This window comes from Hermetia illucens, chromosome 2 (assembly GCF_905115235.1).
Source record: "Hermetia illucens chromosome 2, iHerIll2.2.curated.20191125, whole genome shotgun sequence".
In the NCBI taxonomy this organism is placed as follows: Eukaryota; Metazoa; Arthropoda; class Insecta; order Diptera; family Stratiomyidae; genus Hermetia; species Hermetia illucens.
In genome coordinates, this window is record NC_051850.1 from 53,160,899 (window position 1) to 53,180,742 (window position 19,844).

At 38.7% G+C, this 19,844-nt stretch overlaps 1 protein-coding gene across 7 annotated transcripts in view; it reads right to left on the bottom strand.

Moving 5' to 3' along the window:
• The window catches only part of LOC119648869 (ecdysone-induced protein 75B, isoforms C/D), a 180,297-nt gene that overhangs the window by 19,831 nt on the left and 140,622 nt on the right, over nucleotides 1-19,844 (bottom strand). For 6 of the 7 annotated variants that reach the window (XM_038050760.1, XM_038050759.1, XM_038050758.1 and 3 more), the window contains one exon: nucleotides 8,074-8,218. In XM_038050760.1, the coding sequence (XP_037906688.1) occupies nucleotides 8,074-8,218 (145 nt within the window). Of the gene's footprint in view, nucleotides 1-8,073; nucleotides 8,219-8,372; nucleotides 9,893-19,844 lie in introns of those variants that run through there. The other variant, XM_038050756.1, reaches the window with a different exon arrangement.

Here is a 19,844-nt window from a genome sequence, read left to right on the forward strand (position 1 = left end):
ATGATCGTATGCCATACCACTTTCACTGAACTTTTTTTCTCATCAGCGATATGTTGCTTTCTTCGATTTACTCATAATTTTTGGAGATAATCTCTTGATATTATTTTAAAGCTTTTTACTCTTAACTGGAGAAGACAAACTAATAAAGCTCATCTGAAATCTCCCTTATGTACATCCGTAAGATACTCTCTAGTTCTCTCTCTGCAATCTTTATCTGAACAATAACATAGCTATGCCTTAAGCTTTTTAGCGTGGGGAGCAATGCTCCCCCATTTGAACGTAGAAATTGTTTCGATGGCCTTGAACTTCTCTATCGCGTGTGCTTTCTTCATGGTATTCGCGCTTATGTAAAATGCCGGTGGCGTTATATAGCAACGAAACGATATGCTATTTTAAGCTTTCATTTTCGCATGAATTTTCTTTTTCTTTGGTTTAATGAATTCTGATAATGCGACATAAAACTGAACTTCAGAGTGTTCTGGAGAATGAAATGGAATTTTATTGGATTTGGGAGCATTCCCAAGAATTATACTTGAAGGGTTTGGAAAGGATTTTTCTATATACTCGAAAACAAATAATAGACGAGAGCCTTTCTCGAAACCAGATTCTAGGAAGACGTGGCTCTTCAATATATTAATTTCTTCGAAAAATGTTGCTGACAGAAACACGACACGTGATACTGTGAAAATATTGAATAGAATGGAAGTGCTGTCCCAAGAATTTTACAAAATTTCACAAATTTGTTGGTTCCAATTCGAGGAAAAGACTTTTCCTGCCGGAAGCCAAACAAACGTTGACAGCGATTACTGCTGATACCTACCGATAAGAAGAACTAGGCTATGCAATTGTCCACTTAGCATTTCCGCTTCTAATCTTATCTCCAGGCCTAACGATATTAAGTTTGCTGGCAAACTTCGTGATAATCGCATGCGATTATATATCTATGCTACCCAATAACAGATAGCAATTATTAATATCCCAAAGCCTCCGCAACCATCAGAAATCCACTTTTGCGGCCTGCTGCCATTTGGAATTTCTTAATAATTTTCGTCACGCGTTCAACCTCCGAATCGGTCATTGACTTCCCAAAAGCCCCGCATCACTCAAGTCTATGTCTAGATAAGTGTTTTTCGATTTCGATTTCAAAAATCTCCTTCTCCTAATACCAACTTCATGGAGAATTACACATAGAAGTCAGTGAACTATTTCGAAATCGTTTTCTACTAAACATGAAATAGTCAAAAAAACGCACGTACTTCATCAATGTGGTGGGCAATCGAAAAGAAATTGTCATGGAGAGCGTCGTTGAATCAACAAGATGTTATGTTACGCACAAAATGCATTCCATGGCAATCGTGCAAAACTTTCACTCTCGAAATGATTGCGCTACTGTCTCCATATTGTTGGAAGAGGCGCGTGGAGGGCTGGACGGGAATTTTAAGCGCTTGTAATCAAAGCTAGTGAACTATGCAGCGCTCCGTCCTCAAAATAATATTATATTTTCGAAAGTGTAAGGCAAAAACAGCAAAACTACTACCGCGATCTAATAGATGACGTCGATTGTAAATAAAAGATGTAAGAGTGGCATACAGACGGACCGTATCCATGTTCGAAATGTTGCTGCCATGTAGCAACGATGATAGGCCGACCTGAAGTAACACTGGAAAATTTTCGCTTTCACTTATGCTACTTCACAAACCAAAGCTGCGCGCTGTGACCTCAATTTCCATTTTATGTTTCAGCTGTTGTTTCGTTGATATTGTTGCTGTTTTCATGACGGCTGCTATCACTTCGTGTTGCTTGGGAAATGTAAAATAACGAAAACCAACTCGGAGCTCTGAGTATCTGTGAAATCCATCTCTCCATTGCAGTGTCTACTGTCTAGTAAGCCCTACATATTAGGTACCCGAAAAATGAAAGGAAGCGCAACATTAAACCTAGTTAAGCGCTTTATATGCTCATTGAGTGTGCACTTATCGCCTTATTTAGTTTACCATCTATTCACCACTCATTATTCCAACTTGACTTGCTTTCAACGCGAGTTCAAAAATCTGAAAGAAAGTGAAACACCATTGTGCATTTCACTTTCTTTTTGACTGCCTGATATACATATAATTTAGAAGCAGTAGCGTGAATGATGCTATAATTCGATGAATAGAAGAAATTAACAAAAACCCAAGCAGTTATAACTTCTGTTTTTTCCGCGGGGGTTATTCACGTTTGAGGATATTTCAAACGAATTTAAAAATTATAGAAACGCTTTTCTCCACAGATGGATCTACTGATTACTCTGCACTTACAATAGTAGGTCAAGAAACTCTAAATCGTTTATTGGCACTTTATTCCTATTTGTTTAGAGATATAAGGAAAAGTTTACGAAAGTCTTTTGTGATTTTGATCGAGACGATTTATATGACTTTTTGGGGCATAAAATTAATAATGATGCGTAATGCAGTAGTGCAAAATGGGAGAAATTAAGTTAGAGTCAATTGAAATGCAAAAACATCACTGAGGATTAATTTCTAAATGATTCTTTGGTTATTTGATGTGTTAGTTGTCAGGAGAAAGTTAATTTGAAGAGACTTTCTTACTAAGCACTGCGTAAGAGTAGGTTTCACATATCTATTTAGAAGTGCTGCACCTTCTAATAATAAATGCAGGGTCGAAAGTAGGAAATCCGGGATCGGAGTAAAAATTATGCGGGCCCTCCTCCAATTAGTTTAATTTTCTTTAGGATTACTTTGGAAGGAATTGTTCTAACTCGATGGTGTCGATTAAATTTTATACAAATGGCCTTTGGAGAACGTTCTAAATTGTAAGAATGGTTTTTCATATGTCGATATTGATCACGGACAATGTTACTTTAAATTTGGTCAAATATTGACCGACAATCGCACTCATCCCGAATTTGCTTGAATAATCGGCGAATTTAATTTGAGGAAGGCTCCAAATTGGGCCGAAATATCATACTTTGATCCCTTTGTGTTTCTAGCGTCCAATGTGGGACTAAAAGTAGGAAGAAAATTTGCTACATATGCCTCTCTAGAACTATGCATGATTACGTCTGTCATTATTGTGAATGCGCTGGATAAGCAACGTCTTAATACTTTTGCACTTGAAAATTATTTTATCGATTGTAGACACCAAAACGATTGAAACCCACAAAATAGCACCAAGCCATATGCTGTGTCATATGGCCTAATATACAGCCTAGTGAGTTTCAATAAAAACTAACTTTTCCTGCTTTAGTCTCTTTGCATTTCCAGCGCCCAATGTGGGACAAAAAATCAAGAAAATTTCCTGCAACGCCCCCAAAACCGTGCGTATTCTATTTTGGTCTTATGAATGTCATATACCTCGCAGGTAACTTACAAATCAATTGATTCCTTCTAATACTATCCTTCAACTATTAGTGACAATTGAAAAAATAAAACCGATAGCAATATGGCAGAGATATGATTGTGGCCCTACAGATTTTGCCTTACTGCGTTCGAACCTGCAATTAGTACTTTTGCAACTCCGTTTCAGCTTAAATTCAATCCGGGGATTAGTACAAATTTTAAGCCCTTTTCTGTATCATAACAGCATTTATATAAACGATACTTCCCAATAACGAATCTCAGTCAAATCCCCTATTGTATTCAAAATTGAAAAAAAAACCTTCGCTTTGCCCCAAATATAATTGTCAATGCAATCCTATCCAACATTTATCTGAACAAAATAAATTTCAACACATTTTTACCTCAATATGAAAAAAAACCATAGCATGTTCGCTTACACATACATTCAGCTAATACCGAGAAATCTCTTTCGCATAAAGTTCAACGGACTGTATTTCGGTCAACTTTTACTTTCTAAGTACTCGACAACGATGTCGGTCTGTCGTTGCTCAATCGACCGACTCCTTCCAAGACAAGTCAGCGTGCCATGCCCGATAGTATGATAGTATGCTAGCTATGGCTGCTCCCCTTTTACCACTTCTTCGATTTGGCCATTGGCGATGATGGTTACGCGCCATGTAACAAAGCATAAGACAACGTGCAATAATCGCATAAAGTCGTAATCGTCACCGAAAAGAAATGGCCACAAAAGTGAAGAGTATCTTGCATCGCGGATTGTATGTGATGAATCTCCACTTCATCATAACGGTGACGCAAAGGCCCCAGAAACATCAGTTGAAAACCCCCGCGCGCGCATATAATGTTCACTTGGTCGGTTACTAAATCCATCTTGGCATGATTTCATCGCTGGCGAAACAGCCAGCCGAAAACACCACATTTTCGAATCGAGCAGTTAGGCACACTTTGGCCATCGGATCAGGGTAACTTATGCATGCGTCACATATTTATTTTGCAATAATTGGCACCTACACAACAGAAATGGGGTACACTTCTCATTCCATTACATTTCAGAGCGCCGTTGTGTAGTCCAAGTTATTGTTGTTTTGCTTAGTGCCTGCACAACCCAGCGACGACGGAGTGAATGACCGTGCATGACCCATTTTCGTGTCACTGACTTGCAGCCTCAACTCACAGGGGCCAACACAGATTACAGAGTCAGTCGACTTGCTTGTTTGCGTGCACTAACACAGACACATGCTGAGTGCGCCAACCATATGAACTATGGTGATATGAACGCCACCCCACTTAACTATCGCGTGTTTGTGATAAGTGCACTCCAAGTAAATAGTTTGCCAATTGTAATCGCGATTTCTTTACTTTGAGTCAAACCGGATGGGATCCTGGTCCAAAATTTGACACTTTTTGGACGCTACAGGGTGGGACAATATCAATATGATTTTTATATTTCCAACCATTCTACAGAAAAACAAATAAAGTCACATGCATCAGATAGTATTGTACTGGAGGTGTTGCGGTGTCAATGACCACATGAACTAACTGTCGGTTTGCAGTGCGATGACTAGTATTGCAATGCGCACAATCCAATGCTCGGTTCGTTTCGATAATATTCGTGTTTCATTGAAAAATGAAAGTTGTATCCAATGACCAATTTGTGGAATTCAATGCGCCTGTCTCTTTCCATACTTTACTTTTGCTCTTTCAAACCTGGGCCCACTCATACACGTGCAAATGTTACAAAAGTGGGGAGCAATTGCTAGCCGCACGTACACATTAGTATTGCACTAATCCATCCTCACATATAACCCCAAGGTGCTATTCTCCCATTGGGTTCAGGCTGTATTGTGGGCTCTTTCCCACATGTGGAGCATAATCGGGGATACTACGAAATATGTGGTGTAGCTGCTGTGCTCGGGAAGGTAAACGACCTTTTGAAGGTTTCGATACGATTTGGAATCAATGACCGGGGAATAGAAAAATGCTTGCTAGCGAGAGATGGTCCAGGTTCAAGAAGTGTGTAATGCTCGTGTAAGGTTCTAGATGATGCTGAATAGTGACGAATGGAGCCCAAATTTAAGAATAATGTAGCTAAAGATACAAATTTTGCAATTTTGAAGCTGCTACGCCAAATTAGATTCCTTCGAAATTCTTAATCTGGGCCCGATTTTTGGTGCTTTTCCGCCACAATAATGTTATAGGCAATTGAGGTAGTTTCCACAATTTATTCTCAAAACTAAATCCAGTTTTCCTAAATTTCAAAAACTATCCTGGTGTAGGCCTTGATCTAGTTACATCATGTGACTTCCTGGAAACTTCATTCGCATGGTAACGCGACATTTTATTTAAAAGTTTAGCTTCAATCGACCACATTTTAGAGATGAGATACAAAAAAGTCAAGTTGAGTGGCGTACAAAGAACCAGGACATTGCGTTCAATATTTCAGCTACAAGCAAAAATTTTACATTATATCATCTTAATTTTATTTGAAACGTATCCTTGCGATGTGACGGAGATTTTACAAATGCAATGAGGAATATACCGTGCCATTTTCAGGCCTTTTGCTTTTTGGCGCCCAATGTGGGTGGTTCAAGGGAATATCAAATTTTGCTAAAATATTTATTTCCCTCTTTTGGAGAATAAAAATTATTGATTACGCCCGTAAATATAAGGGAAATGTTCAGCTAAAACACAGCAAATTGTTTAACCGAAATAGTCATCTCAGTAATGCAATACTGATATTTTCAACCATTAAAAATGCATTGCATATTAGCTTTGAAGTAGGTAAGCCAAGTGATACCATATTCCCACTTTGCAGATTGCAATCACAAGTCATGCATAATCAAAATGCCAACTATTCTCTTGTTTACGCCAAGCATATAAAGAAACTCGCTACACAAAAAGCAAAAGGTTCAACAACCCACAGTAACCTCAAATGCACTTGTAAAATGGGTTCTGACATTTCTAACCCTCCAGCAGCAAAATCCCTAAAACTAGAATTTCTCTATAATTGTTAGACTTAATTATTCGTTACACACATGTGTAAGTATATTGCTTGGGGGACACCAATGAAATATCGTATGGCCTTTTGTACTGACCTAAATTAAGTTCAACAACAAGTCGGTCGTCGGTCGCTCGTTGCTAATCGGTGCTGCTGCTGCTGCTGGTCCTCCCCCGGGCTCCGATTCCTATGTCTCCCTTTTTGACTGATTCTGTTACACCTTTCTATGCCGTCTATCCAACCACCCGCACATTCTGTATTCGCAATATGCTTCCATTCAGACTTCCCCTCTTTTCATTTTTCGACACAAATAATTATTATTATGCTTAGTGAAAACTATACATTGTTGGGTAAAGTAAGGCTTGTGCATGCCGATGTAGTGGTGGAGCTATTGCAAATGGTGGGGGACTTTAAAATTTACAAATCTCATTCGATTTAGCATATGATGGCCTTCTGTCTGCTGACAAGCTGACTCCCACCCTCGCCCCAAGAGTGACAATAGACGGTATTGCAAGAGTGTTGCTACTTCTATGTTCAAATCGCGACTACTTTGTGTCACTGCTTTGGGTATGTAGTAGTAACAATGGAGCATCGCACACGCACATCGGGTACTCAACATTTGCATCCATCTAGTCTCTTACATATATTTGATTGCTAAATTTTTGCCATCATCTCGTCGTTTTTCGTTCGAGTGCTTTTGTGCTGACGATGATCTGCAACAACAAAACACCCGTCCAATGACACGAACACACACATATGCAACCTTATCTCCATCTACTGGGAGTTCTCTTTCTTTTTCATTTTATTAACGTGACCCAATTTCGCGTACTGCTGGTCAATGAACTCTCTTGGCCGCAATACCATCGGGCGCTTTAGTTCGGGATGCCCCCGATTCAATGGAGGTTCTACTCTATTTATAAAACACCTTTCCAACATAGCTCCCAGCCGTGTAAGAGGGATGCACAACCGTAGAACGGAAAGAGATGGACAATATTCGGCGCGATGTCGATATTGCAGAATTTTCATACAAGCAAAGCAGAGTGTGGTGTTACTGCTTAGCTTATACAATATAATACATATTGTAAGGTAAAATAAAATTTTTATATCGGTCGAATAGCATGCAAGCCAAGGAGAGATCCGATAAAAAATGAGTACGTGCTAAGGATAGTAGCTATAATTGATTAATCGTCATTTCGTTCAATGACGAGAATGACAGGAGGCAGTCGAAATTTTCTGGGACGGTCAAATAATGAAAATATGGAGAGCACGAAAATGTGTCGGAAACAGAAGCTTTCGAGGCTAGAATGAACATTATCTATGCAACGTGTGGCGGAAAATGTGGAGCACTCGACTGCGATGGCGCAGAATTTGAAGGGCTCCAGTCATCAAAGGTTAATGAACTCCCGAGGTATAGTGTCATGTATTGGAAAGATGGATAGATACATAGATATATGACTATAAAAATGATAAGATATGGAGAGATTAAGGTGATGGATGTTTCCTGACAAGATAATGGAAAATGAGCGATATTAACTGAATCACTGAATCTGGATTTGAAAGACTTCCCTTCATGTATTTTATAGGAAAATTAGATTTGATCCTTGCGCTCGAGTTTTGAAAAGTTTCCCTCAATCTCTCTATCTAAAACCTCCTTTCTCTATAAAGTCTACATTCTTAGGACTAAATAAATTATTAAAAATTTCAGGAGAAACTTACCATCTCGGCTCATTCCAACTGCAATGCATTTCTTCAGCCGACAATACTGACATCTATTACGATTAATTCGCAATATACTGCACTGTTGATTTTTGGTGCAAGGGCGATATTGGATCTTCTGTTGAATTGATCGCCGAAAGAAACCCTGGAATTAGAAGAAAGAGGAAAACCATTGAAAAATCAAACCACAAAAGATATCTTTCGTACAAACAAAAAGCCTACAAAGCAGCAGAACAGCTCAACATAGAAGATCATCAATATTTCTCTATTAAAACTAAAAATAAAAATATTATTCTCACATTATTTCCATCGCCCTCATTCGATAAATTCTGATTGAATTTCTGGCACAAATCTGCGACATCTTGCGATCCGCCTTTTTTCTCCGTACAACTATCACTCTTACTACTATTATCACCATCATCCTTGCAACCCGCAGCAGCCGCAATATCCTCATCATCATTAAAATCTTCATCACATTCCGAATCATAGCCGTTTGAGTAGCATGTGCACTGACTCAAATTGGAATTACTTATCGTACTACAATTACTGTCTGAACTATCACGTCGGCATATCGTCGACGAGGATAACAGGGACGATAGCGACGGTACTGTCTGTTTTTCCTCCTTGCATTCGTCAATTGTCCTATCACTACAATCGCCGTCAATTTCCATTGGAACGGCTCCGGTGTCTTCTCGGTTATCGTGGGTCTCAGCAGCGGTATCTTCAGTGGTAGAATTCCTATCGGCCTCGGCGGCATTATCACATTTTTGCTTAGAATTTTCTAAAAGTTCCTTTTGTTTCAGTTCGCGCGCATAGCGAATCTTCTTCCATGGACATTTATTTAAATCTAACTTTGTATCACTAGCAATAGTTGAGTTGTCTCGTGCTGATGATGCTGGTGGAGTCGTCATCGTTACGTCTGATGCGATCGTTGTAACTGTGGTTTTTGTTGTTGCAAACTTTGTACATTTACTACTATCATTAACTAATTCATTGTTATTTCGTTTGATATCACATTTTAATCGTTTCCGATGATATATGGCATTTTGATGTTGATTATGAAAATGATGTTGATGATGATGTCGCTGGTGCTGTTGTTTCGCAACAATATGCGGACTAGTCTCGGGAATATTACTAACAACATTGCTACTTAAATTACACTTATCCTTAATATCAGTGTTGCTTAATGACTTTGTTATCAGCATGGAGTTCTTGGTTAGAGGTGCCGACTCCAGAAGTCGCACCAATGCCGAATGTTGCTCTTTCAATTGCTGTCTCACCACGGTCTGTGGCTGCGGCTGCTGTTGCTTCAATCCCGCCTCCAGCAGGGTATCCTTCTTGTCGTCCGCATCAGCAGCACACGGTGGCGTTGTCTCAATAGAATCTTGCATTGCACAACCCATTTTGCGTTAGTTTAGCTAGATTCTTCTCAACAATTTTCCTTGTAGTATCCTCGATCAGAAAAAGCAGGGGCCGCCTTTAGATACGCAGTAACATTTTAGACTCCCATTGAACTACAAAACTTATAAACACAACTTGGTAACTATTGAATGCACAACTAATTGTTTATTTCGATGCACAATGCACTGAAGTAACAAACTTCGAATCGAACTCAATTTATTTATTCAAAGCACTTTTCGTCGTTATCAGAAAGCGCGCGGGAATGAAATATTGATTTCTGTATTCCGAATTTCTAAAGTCGAAAAACTTATATATATTTTCAGAAATCTCAATAAACCAAACGCACACTATAGTTCGAGATAGACGAACAACGGAAACACTAGCGTTCAAACCGTTCGTGCTGACAAACAATTCACGAATGATGGAAGAAGCAGGTTCGCTGTGCGCCTTCGCCCCAACATATTCAGTCAGTTCAGTTTCAGTGTGAATAACACTTCATGGTAAAGTATAGTATGGCATGGACGGCATAGCACAGTAGCGTATGACCAACGTACGAAATGTGTATCTCTGTTCGGGGTTGCGAGTGGCTGGCGCACTTGAGCTCTAAGTTAGCTCGCGGCCGATAGTACATAGCGCTCAAGGCGCAGATAGCATAAGTAACTTAATAATGCAATAAGTGTTTCAGAAAAGCTTCCAAATGGAGTTACCTCGGAATAGGAATGTATGGCGACTGATAAGGCGCGCAAACTCTTACCTAATAAGATGGTTGATAGTAGATTGTAGTAATAGTCCATTTTGGGAGTTTCACGGAAACTACCTTCTTAGGAAACCCATAGGACAGGACCTTACATTGAAAAGAATCTAACATTTAAGAATCATTTTGATAGTCACTTTTGTTTGGACCTAGTCCCGTACATATCACACATCCCAGCGGGAAAATTCCATGGAGCCGAAAAACTCAACCCTGCAATCATCCCCTCCTTTGCAAAAAAACATTGCACAGCGATGCGACCCCTTTCGCAGCAGGCAAATGCACTTTTCCTCAATTCAGCCTGAGATGCAAATCAACCTTTCGTCATCATCATCATGTGTGCACACTATACATGTAATCGCAAAGAGTATGAGCTGAATGTGTTAGTGCTCCAGTCGCGCCACTACAAACTCCTCGCCATTCGAGAAAAGTTTACAAATGAAAATTGTGCGAGTTTGGGTCCCATAGGCAGCCAGTTCAACGAACTCGCCATTGTCGTGACCCAGTTTCCGTTCAACAACCTCTCGCTAAACTTAGCGAGCTCCCCATAAATATACCTATCTATATGGTACACACACATACACTTGCATGACTGCGATTACGACATAACCCACAAACTGTTGGAGTCGACTGTGGGCCCCAACAGGCACACCAGAGAGGATGGCGACGAAAAGGGGGACGCAATACGATTGCTCCGAATACATACACGAGGAGCACGTTGATTTGATGAAAAACAAGTTTTGCAGGAAAGTGAGAGGGAATTGTATTGCGTTTGGAAACGGGGGGACGAGAGCGAACCACACGTCCGAGTGGAGCAACTTAGTATAGTCTTCTTATTATAGTTTCTGGATTTTTCTCTGTTTCGAGTTCATAGGGTTAAAGACCTTCATTGCATTGCACCCTTCTCGGGAATTCCTTGAAACGTCCGTCCAATGGAAACATTCAAAATGCCGAAATTTATCAAAAAATGGGCACGTTTCGAGCCATTGTGAAACTTATAAAGTCAATTTTTCGGCTTTAATTCATTGTAACTAGGTCTCTTGTAAAGTTATGTCATAAACAATTTGTTTACTAGTCGTTGCCTTCGTTGGGTTTTTTTCCTGGCTCTCCTAGTTAAGTAAGTAGAGTAAACTTCTCGGGTTTTATACGCCCCAATTAATTTGGGCAGCTCCTTTCCACGGAGCTTTTTGCAATACATGGCAGCAACGGATCATTATCAAAGGTTATTGCACTCCACCGAAACAAAGAAAATGTGAAAATATGAAATATTAAGTGGAAAACCGTCATTAAAATGGAAATATCTTCAATCGAAATCTATCGCTAATGACAGAAGAATGATAGTAATGAACAATTGTGTTGATAGTCGTTTCATTACTTTCACTATTTTATTCAAAGCCTCGGGGAAACTTCAGAAATAATTGCAACGTATGAAAAGGAAAACTTTGAGTGATCGGCATCAGTATGACTTTGGGCAGCAAATTTCATTAACCAGAGGCAACTTTGTTGTTTTCGCCACAACTTCGTATGTGTGAAAAACTCGCTTCACTTGGTCAAACCCAACGGTTACAGCAAAAACACCACATTATAACACCTTTCGACTTTCGCCAATAATGAACTATTACAACCAACATTGTTTGTAAATTCCGCTAAGGTCAATGAACATGATTCAATCTGGTCGCATAAATGTATGTTAAAAGATGTTAAAACAACAAATGCATTCAATGTAGTGTTTGAGGTGAAAACAATTTCTCTGAAATACGCGCTTGTCCACAGAGCATCAATTTTAATTCGTCAAATTTGCCTCAAGACTAGTCTAACGGTTTCAAAGATGTCCAATTAATTTGACAAATCCCACAATTTCGAAACTACCCGAATATAGGGTATAATTCGATGAATTTTTGGCTGAACCATCATAACTCAAACCTATAAAGAGAACGCAGATTTAACTAAAAAGACAATAGGATGAACATCGAATTTCCAGTGATATCAATGAGTGAAAGTACAATTAGCTCAAATGAGGTAGACCTAAGATTTCCCCATTTCGTCATTTTGCACTTTTCGATAACTTCCATAACAATGTTGTTTTCTTCAATGATTTCAATAATTGAATCAAAGGGGTTTCGTCTGACCGCTCTGTTCAAGTCTCCTTGAGTATACTGAAGTTGCTGTTGCATTGCTCTTGAAACACATTCCATTTCGATGCGTTATTTTCTAGTAGAGCAAAAGGAAATTCCATGAGCTCAGTATAGCTGATGAAGTGAATTTATTAACTAATTTTCAAAATGCAAAAGCGGATCAAAAGAGACATTTACTTTGTTGAAAGAAGACTTTTCTTACTAAACGAAGGGCTCGAAAAATAGGAAAATCATCTTTGACATCACAGGTTTTGCGTATTCAATCATTATCCTAAAATATGATTCAACGCGCCTCGACATTTTCATGAGCTCTGTCTTTAAAGCCACTTTGACAAATGCCTGTAACATGTAAAAATGTAACCTAATAGAGTACGTTTACCTCTGAACATGCATTGCATTCACAGTAAGATATTCGGTTACAAGCTGTGTCCTCTCAACAAATGACCGTTTCACCCTTTATGACTAGGTCGTGCTTACGACTCCATAACGTCCACTGGTTTCACAGTCAAAATAGCATATCCGCCGCAATTGAGCATTGCTGGAGTCTCCACGCTGTAATGACAAAGTTGTTTGACCTGCTGGTTTCCCTGGGTTCAAATCGCAATTCTTTATGATTATTTGTGCTCACCCCTCAGGTGTGGGCTTACTACAGCATTAAATGTGACGACAATTGAATTGAATCGCAGTCTCATTAAAATTAAAATGATAAAAAGGCAATTATACAGAAGAAACTTTGGATTCTCTCAGCTTCACAAGACTAGGTTTCCTTGTTTCAGCTTATGAACGTATGGCAGGGAGTTGCTACTGATCCCTAGCGCGGCTATCCCCTATAACAATGCAATGATGTCAAGTATATAGTAACAATATAAATTCTCTAAAAACTAATGATAATCGTTACGAGCTGCTTCATCTAAAATTGACTTTCATTGGTAATACATCGATTTATGTAGGTTTGGCCTTCATAAGGATGTCAGGCGCATATTCAATAGTACAAAAAGTCCCAATATAAAGAGAATTGTCTAAGTTCGTAGAATATTCCCAAAACTTAGAATTGTCATCAAGACGAATAACAAGAGGGAAACATGCAATCAAATCGAATAAAGTTAACTTATAATTAGCTACAGCAGCCCTACGGCTCTATATTTTATTTTAGTAAATCCAGCCATTCCCAAGGATTTTTGTGATTACCATACCATAGAGACCATTGAGTTAATTAGAAATTAACTAATCCATTTTGAGTGACAATCGACTTACCTAGTTATTTCCTGCGACACACGGAAAGTTGATAATATGGGACAGTCTCCTTCACTAACAAATAAACTTGCAAGAGGGAAGGGTACTTTTGGCGGGCTCGGATTATCATTTCAATCTGTGGCGACTTTACCTTTAGTAGACTTTATTTACCCATTCTATGATCACCTGATTCTTTTCCAATTAGTTGCCAATAATCCAAGGAAATTGAGATAAGAGTGCTATGAAAGAATAAAGAAGGACTCTCAACAGTAGCGTATATGAGATTTGCATAGAATGTTTCTCTTTTCTGATGATCATCAATGAAAATTACTTCACGCGCATCTTAGAAAACTGACACCATATTCTTTCCAGCAGACGGAAGTGTCTTTGCATTATTCCCAGCCGCCTGCTCCTTTTTCAGCCAATTTAGTTGATCGTCTGCATTATGCACCAAAGTAAAAATTTGACCTAATGATCAACAACACATCGCTTTTCTTTGCTTTATTATGGCAACCTATCTTGTACACAGTTTTTCAAGTCCGGATGCCTGCCAATATCATGAGGCCTAAAATTTACTGGGCGTGTTTACTTATTAATGATTGTAAAGGAAATACTCAACAAGATAGCTTGTCTAACTTAAACTTTATAGGATTAGACTTTCGATCATAGTAATATGTTTCAGTCGTCTAGGACCAGCGACGTTCTTAGGTCTTGGAATTCATAAACAATAGAATATATTTAAGAGGATCAACTCACTTTTTTTCGAATGATTTCCAACCTTAGGACACAACGTTACTGCCAATAAAAAGGCCTAAAAATGAAAACAATCGGGAAGGCGGAAGCTGGACGCTTCAGGTATAAAAGGTTTTGTGTATTCCTTTTATGAAAAATTCAGTGAACATTTGCCCCATTTGTACCTAGCACGAATACTCACTTTCGCGTGATACTGACAAAGCCTTAAATTTGGACAGAAATGACTTTAACCTATTATAACTTTGTTAGTCATAATGCGATTTCCACCAAACATTGGCAAAATGGTGCTCTATGTTATAGTTTATATCACCCCAATTTTAGTGATTCTATTATGAATCTAAGGGGGATTTTGCAGTCAATTACTAAAAATTATAATAATATACTACTGCAGATATCGGTATTAAGACTACCCTAAGACCGATAGTGGCAGCCTCTCGATTTTTTTCAGATTTTTCGGTTGGGTAGTGTCTACTTTAAAAAGTGAAGGATGGCGCCCTCCTACCTCATGTTCTATTTGATATCTCAGCGAGCTGATTCAGGAACTTTATTAAACACTGGGATCAGAGTCTGCTCCAAAAAAGACCGCATATTTGACTCTCTGCGTTAATACGGACCAATAGAACCATCATAAATTCTACCCCTTGTATTAACCAATATTTAATCAAAATCTAAAAGATAGAGGCAAATTTTAGAAGATAGTCGGCCTTCACAAATCCTTCCAGCATTGAAGCCGCCGAAAAAGAAATTATCCTTCAATCAGACTTGAAAATAGATCAACATATTCAACTTGCCCCAAAATTCAATTCAACTTTTATAGCAGAATTTTCACTGAAATTGAACTTTCTTTTTTCTGTTTCCCTTCACATCAAGAGCTATTTTTGTTCAGGAACTTACAACATTTAGCTCAACATAAGTATATTTAGCTTAAGAAAAGATATTCAACAAAACAATTTTAATTAAATATTCAATGTTGACAGACAGAAACATAAAAATTTGCGTCGACTATGAAGAGCGCATGGAAGAGACTTATTTATGATAAACACAGATTTGAGGACTAGATTTCGAATAAAGGGAGATACATGCGGTCTACACTCTCTAGGAGATTTATAGACAAGTTAGCATCACCTCAGTATAGCGAATTAGAAACATTGATCAACCGATGAACCTAAAATGTCAGAATTCTAGGGATAATGATGGTAAACAATTGGCAGATTCTGCTCAGAGAATATAATTTACTTTATTTCTTTTATAAACCTTAGTTGATCTATATTAAGCGAAAGGGGGCACCTACTTTGCGAATTTACTATGCATGCTATATTGTCACAAACAATTGAATGCAATAATGGTGAGTGGTGGAGCTATTCTGCATCAAGATCATCATATCGCAAGTTGCTTCCACGACTTGGACGTTTTGGCAGACTAACAGAATATTAGTGTTTTCATAATAAACTTCCGCCACTGACTTGTTTTCGTGCTTCAGCGAAAGTTCATTCAAAATTGCACGTAGCCAATTCATATTTCGGCCTAATTTCCATACATTTTCACGTGATGAAATGGAGGTTCAACGCGCATAGGAATCATTAGGCAATACTTATATCTTTGAAGAGAGAGCAGTTATGGTGTGCAGTTTATTGACTCGTAATTCATCAATTGTGTAGGAGCTGGTACATGAAACTTGAGGTTTCTAATGAAAGCAATCAAAAATATGAATAGCAAGTGACGGGGTTGTGCAAGAGGAATCAAGGCTTGATCGAAATCCCAACTGTCATCTTTCAAATTTTCTCCAAATTCACGGCTGCTATCCAAATTCAAATACTTGCTACATATTTATGAAGTTTCTACGTCTCTATCATGTTCACAGACATCAGCTACTTGTCTACAAGTTTATGGACTTGATGAACGCTTTCGATTTCGATTGAGCATTTTTTTCAGTGAGTTGATCTTGCGAGAGGCTCTGAACAATTCCAATTCGGAAAAACAAGAAAGACGTGAATAAGTGACGATATCACGTCGGTATATCATAATGTTGTAGAAAATTTTCTTATATTTCTTCACTTTTTTCTCTTGGCGTTTCCATTTCATTTAATTTTTTCCTATAATTTTAAGTAACCACCACGTAAGGTACTAGAGTAGAGGCTGACTGGCCGGAGTAGGCAATGTGTAATACACAATTCCGGTTGAATAACGAATGCCTTGGCGCTGAGACAAATAAAAGAGGGCAGGCATTCATGCTACTACGAAACTAGTATTTATGCAATGTCTCGTCGTCGTCATGTGTTTATTTGGAAACATTATTTTTTCTTTCCTACTCGGATCGCAGCACACTATGTAAATGTATGCGATCATACCAGCTTGCTCGGTGAGTCGGAATCTCCGAAGTATATTTTTTCCTACAAAATGAAAATGATGTTATTTATGTATTGTGCGTGGGAGAAATAATAAGACCAAGGTAATGATATCAAGTGGATTGGTCTTGAATAGAAACAAACGAAAAAGTTGCGAGCAAGAGCACAACGGCAACCACTCAGCGAACGTTATTAACTTTAATGACTATCATCATTGTTGAGTAACGAACAGTCAGAGCAAGCGGGACGGCTAACTGGGAACCTGCCTTGGGCCAGAACGTGCAACCAGCAATCTGTGGTTTTATAGGCATTTTCCGGCAGTGTGTGTACTTTTTAACCTCGTCACAGAAAGTCATTAATTTCGGCACACACACATGGTGTTTTGTACGGTCGGTCATGCGGCGGTGTCAATGCAACTTTTTTAGGTTACTGGGAGGTTGTACAAACGAAATTAGTCTGTTTTCAAATTTATTATTATCAATGGCGGTAAATTGGTCATGAAAATTATTCGTTTGCTATTTGAACTTAATTATTTGAGCTTGTGCCACCTTCACATATGCGTGTGTGGCGTGTGTATGCTCAATGGTGTAACAGGTTATTTTATTATCTATAAACAATGAACATTTGGAAACACATATTCCTACAAGATAAGTAACATTGAAGAATGAGAAAACGATCGTGTGTTTTTTTAGACGACTTAAACTTAAAATAGTACAGCACATGTGTAACCCGGAAATTCATGGCCAGTGAATCATAATTGAAGGTTTCAAATTTGAGAGATCGTTCCAATGCGAATGTTTAAGTCATTGGGAACGATGAAAAGCGTTTGAGTAGCAATTTGCAAAAAGAAGGTTATTAAGGCAGATCGGCCGAGGAAAAAGTTACACATGCCTTGTGTTGGTGACGCATCGGCGATGGGTAATACGATTCCAAATATAATAAATTAGGACACTCCCTACCACAGAACTAAGTGGTAGTTTAGCTAGGGTGCCATTTTGCATTTTCATCCCTCCGCAATCCGATAATACCATATTTAGAAGAAATGGTTGTTTCGAGTGCAATGTGTTGTGACGCATCTGCACTAACTGAATTCATCTTTTGTCCACAACCTGCCAAACAAATTTTGGGCTACGTGACTTTGGCATTGTAATATTTATCAAAACATTGCGACCAGACAACAGTAAGGTGGAAGCCCGCAAAAAATGGGAACACGTATATTAGTGGTAATGACATGTTGCTTGCTTCCCAACAAACGCAATAGACTTGTAAACAAAATCCAAGAATTTGCTGTTTCGAACCAGATAAGCTCCATTTTCGAGCAAAACAACACAATTGAAGCAGAAAAATGTTAACTTCTCTAGCTTCACCCAACAAACAGTACATAGGGTCAATAAAACTTGCACCTGAAATTTCTGCAATTCATTCGTTCAATTAATTTCTTTTCGGCGAAAAAAAGATGAGTAATTTCTATCAATTAGCTGAAACGAAATAAGCATCATCAAATTGTAGAAATTTCGCGTGCCGCCATTCCATCGACTCACAGTCGCACTACCAACAGCAACATTTCGTTGCACTAGCAACAACAACGAGTCTAGTAGCAGCATCAAAGGCAAACGTATTCGCAATGGTGGCAAAAGTAACAGCAACAACAACAAATAAACAACCAAAAGAGCACGGGACCCCGAGTTCAGTGAACTCGGCAATAAAGCAGCAAATGTATGATAGAGCTTGTTGTGCTTACCGACTTTTGTACAAGTGACATTTTGCATGAAACACTGTGCCTTGGTTATTCTTGCCATTTGTTTTTCGCCTGCACAAAAGAACTGTCTGCTCTGTGTGCAGATTTGTAAATTGCAATCGCTGAACCAGAATTAGTTAATTCTAACATGTAAAAAGCTTCACGGTGGCGGTTGGTAGCTAAGAGCAGAAAACAAACAGAAAATGCAAAGCAACTTTTTCTGTGCATTATAATATGCACCGTATGCACGCAAGGAGGATGGAGGCGTACTGATAAGATGACGAAATAATTGAAAGGGAATGCAATGCTATTCGTGATTTTGTTTCAAAGGAGTGGAGTTTCTATCCACATTTTGCGAGGTTTCAAATAAATAAAGGTGGAAACCCACAAAAAAAAATTTCAGAAACTCCTCGATGTCAAAACTTACCAATATGTCCCTTTTGAAAGAGAAACAATGTTTTCACCAGTTCTGGAAGATCTACTTTTTCTGAATCAAATAAACCATAAGAGAAGTATGAAAGTTTAAGCTAACTGCAGATCGTAGAAATGATAACCTGGATCCAAGGTGAAAATTATGCCTTCCCCCAACCCTCCAGAAATGGCATAATTTAGCTAATTCTTGGCTAAGGATTGAAAAAGTCCTGAGTCGACATTCACTTGGTGACATACCGGATAAATGACAGAAAACCTTTGATCACCTTTTTTGGGCTAAAAACTCGAGCTTTTTTTTTAAAACATCGATGGTTTCGTCCTTAAAAGAAGCATTATCAGACGCGGTTTTACCTCTACCCGGGGAGCAGTGTGCCCGAAAATTATCACAAGGAATTATTTGTTTCCCTGCAAGCATAACACATCCAACGCCGAAATCGCCTTGTTCAGGTTCGCACCAAATGTTTCAAAAATAAGGGAGTCTTGAGTCCATTTGATTAAGAGATTGGAGAGGCTGGTTTTCATATTTGTTTGTTTACAGACTCCTCTTTTTGGTTGGGTACTTAACCCAAAAAGAACAATGCTCGACTTTGTGACTCTGTGACCACAAAGAACGAGATCCTCAACGGTTTATGGAAATATTTGATATTTGGGAGAAGGAATTATTTTTCACCGCTGGGATGTTCGATAAAGCGAGGGCATTTTAGCTATTGTAGCGGCTGGCTATGGGGTGCAGAAACTTTTCTCGCGTAATTTCTGCCAGAGCCACACTTAAAGAGTTCATAGATGATTCAATTGGCACAGGAAATACAGTCACTTATCGGTCGTTCGATGTTTGGATCCAGTAACAGTCGAGAATCAAACTTATATAAATGAGATATTGGGCTGAACATCGAAGTGGATGGGAAACGGCTTAAAGGCCGAATTGATGGAGTCATAAGTCGCCATCCAGTAGATTTCGGACCGGCCCATTGGGAAGAAACTTT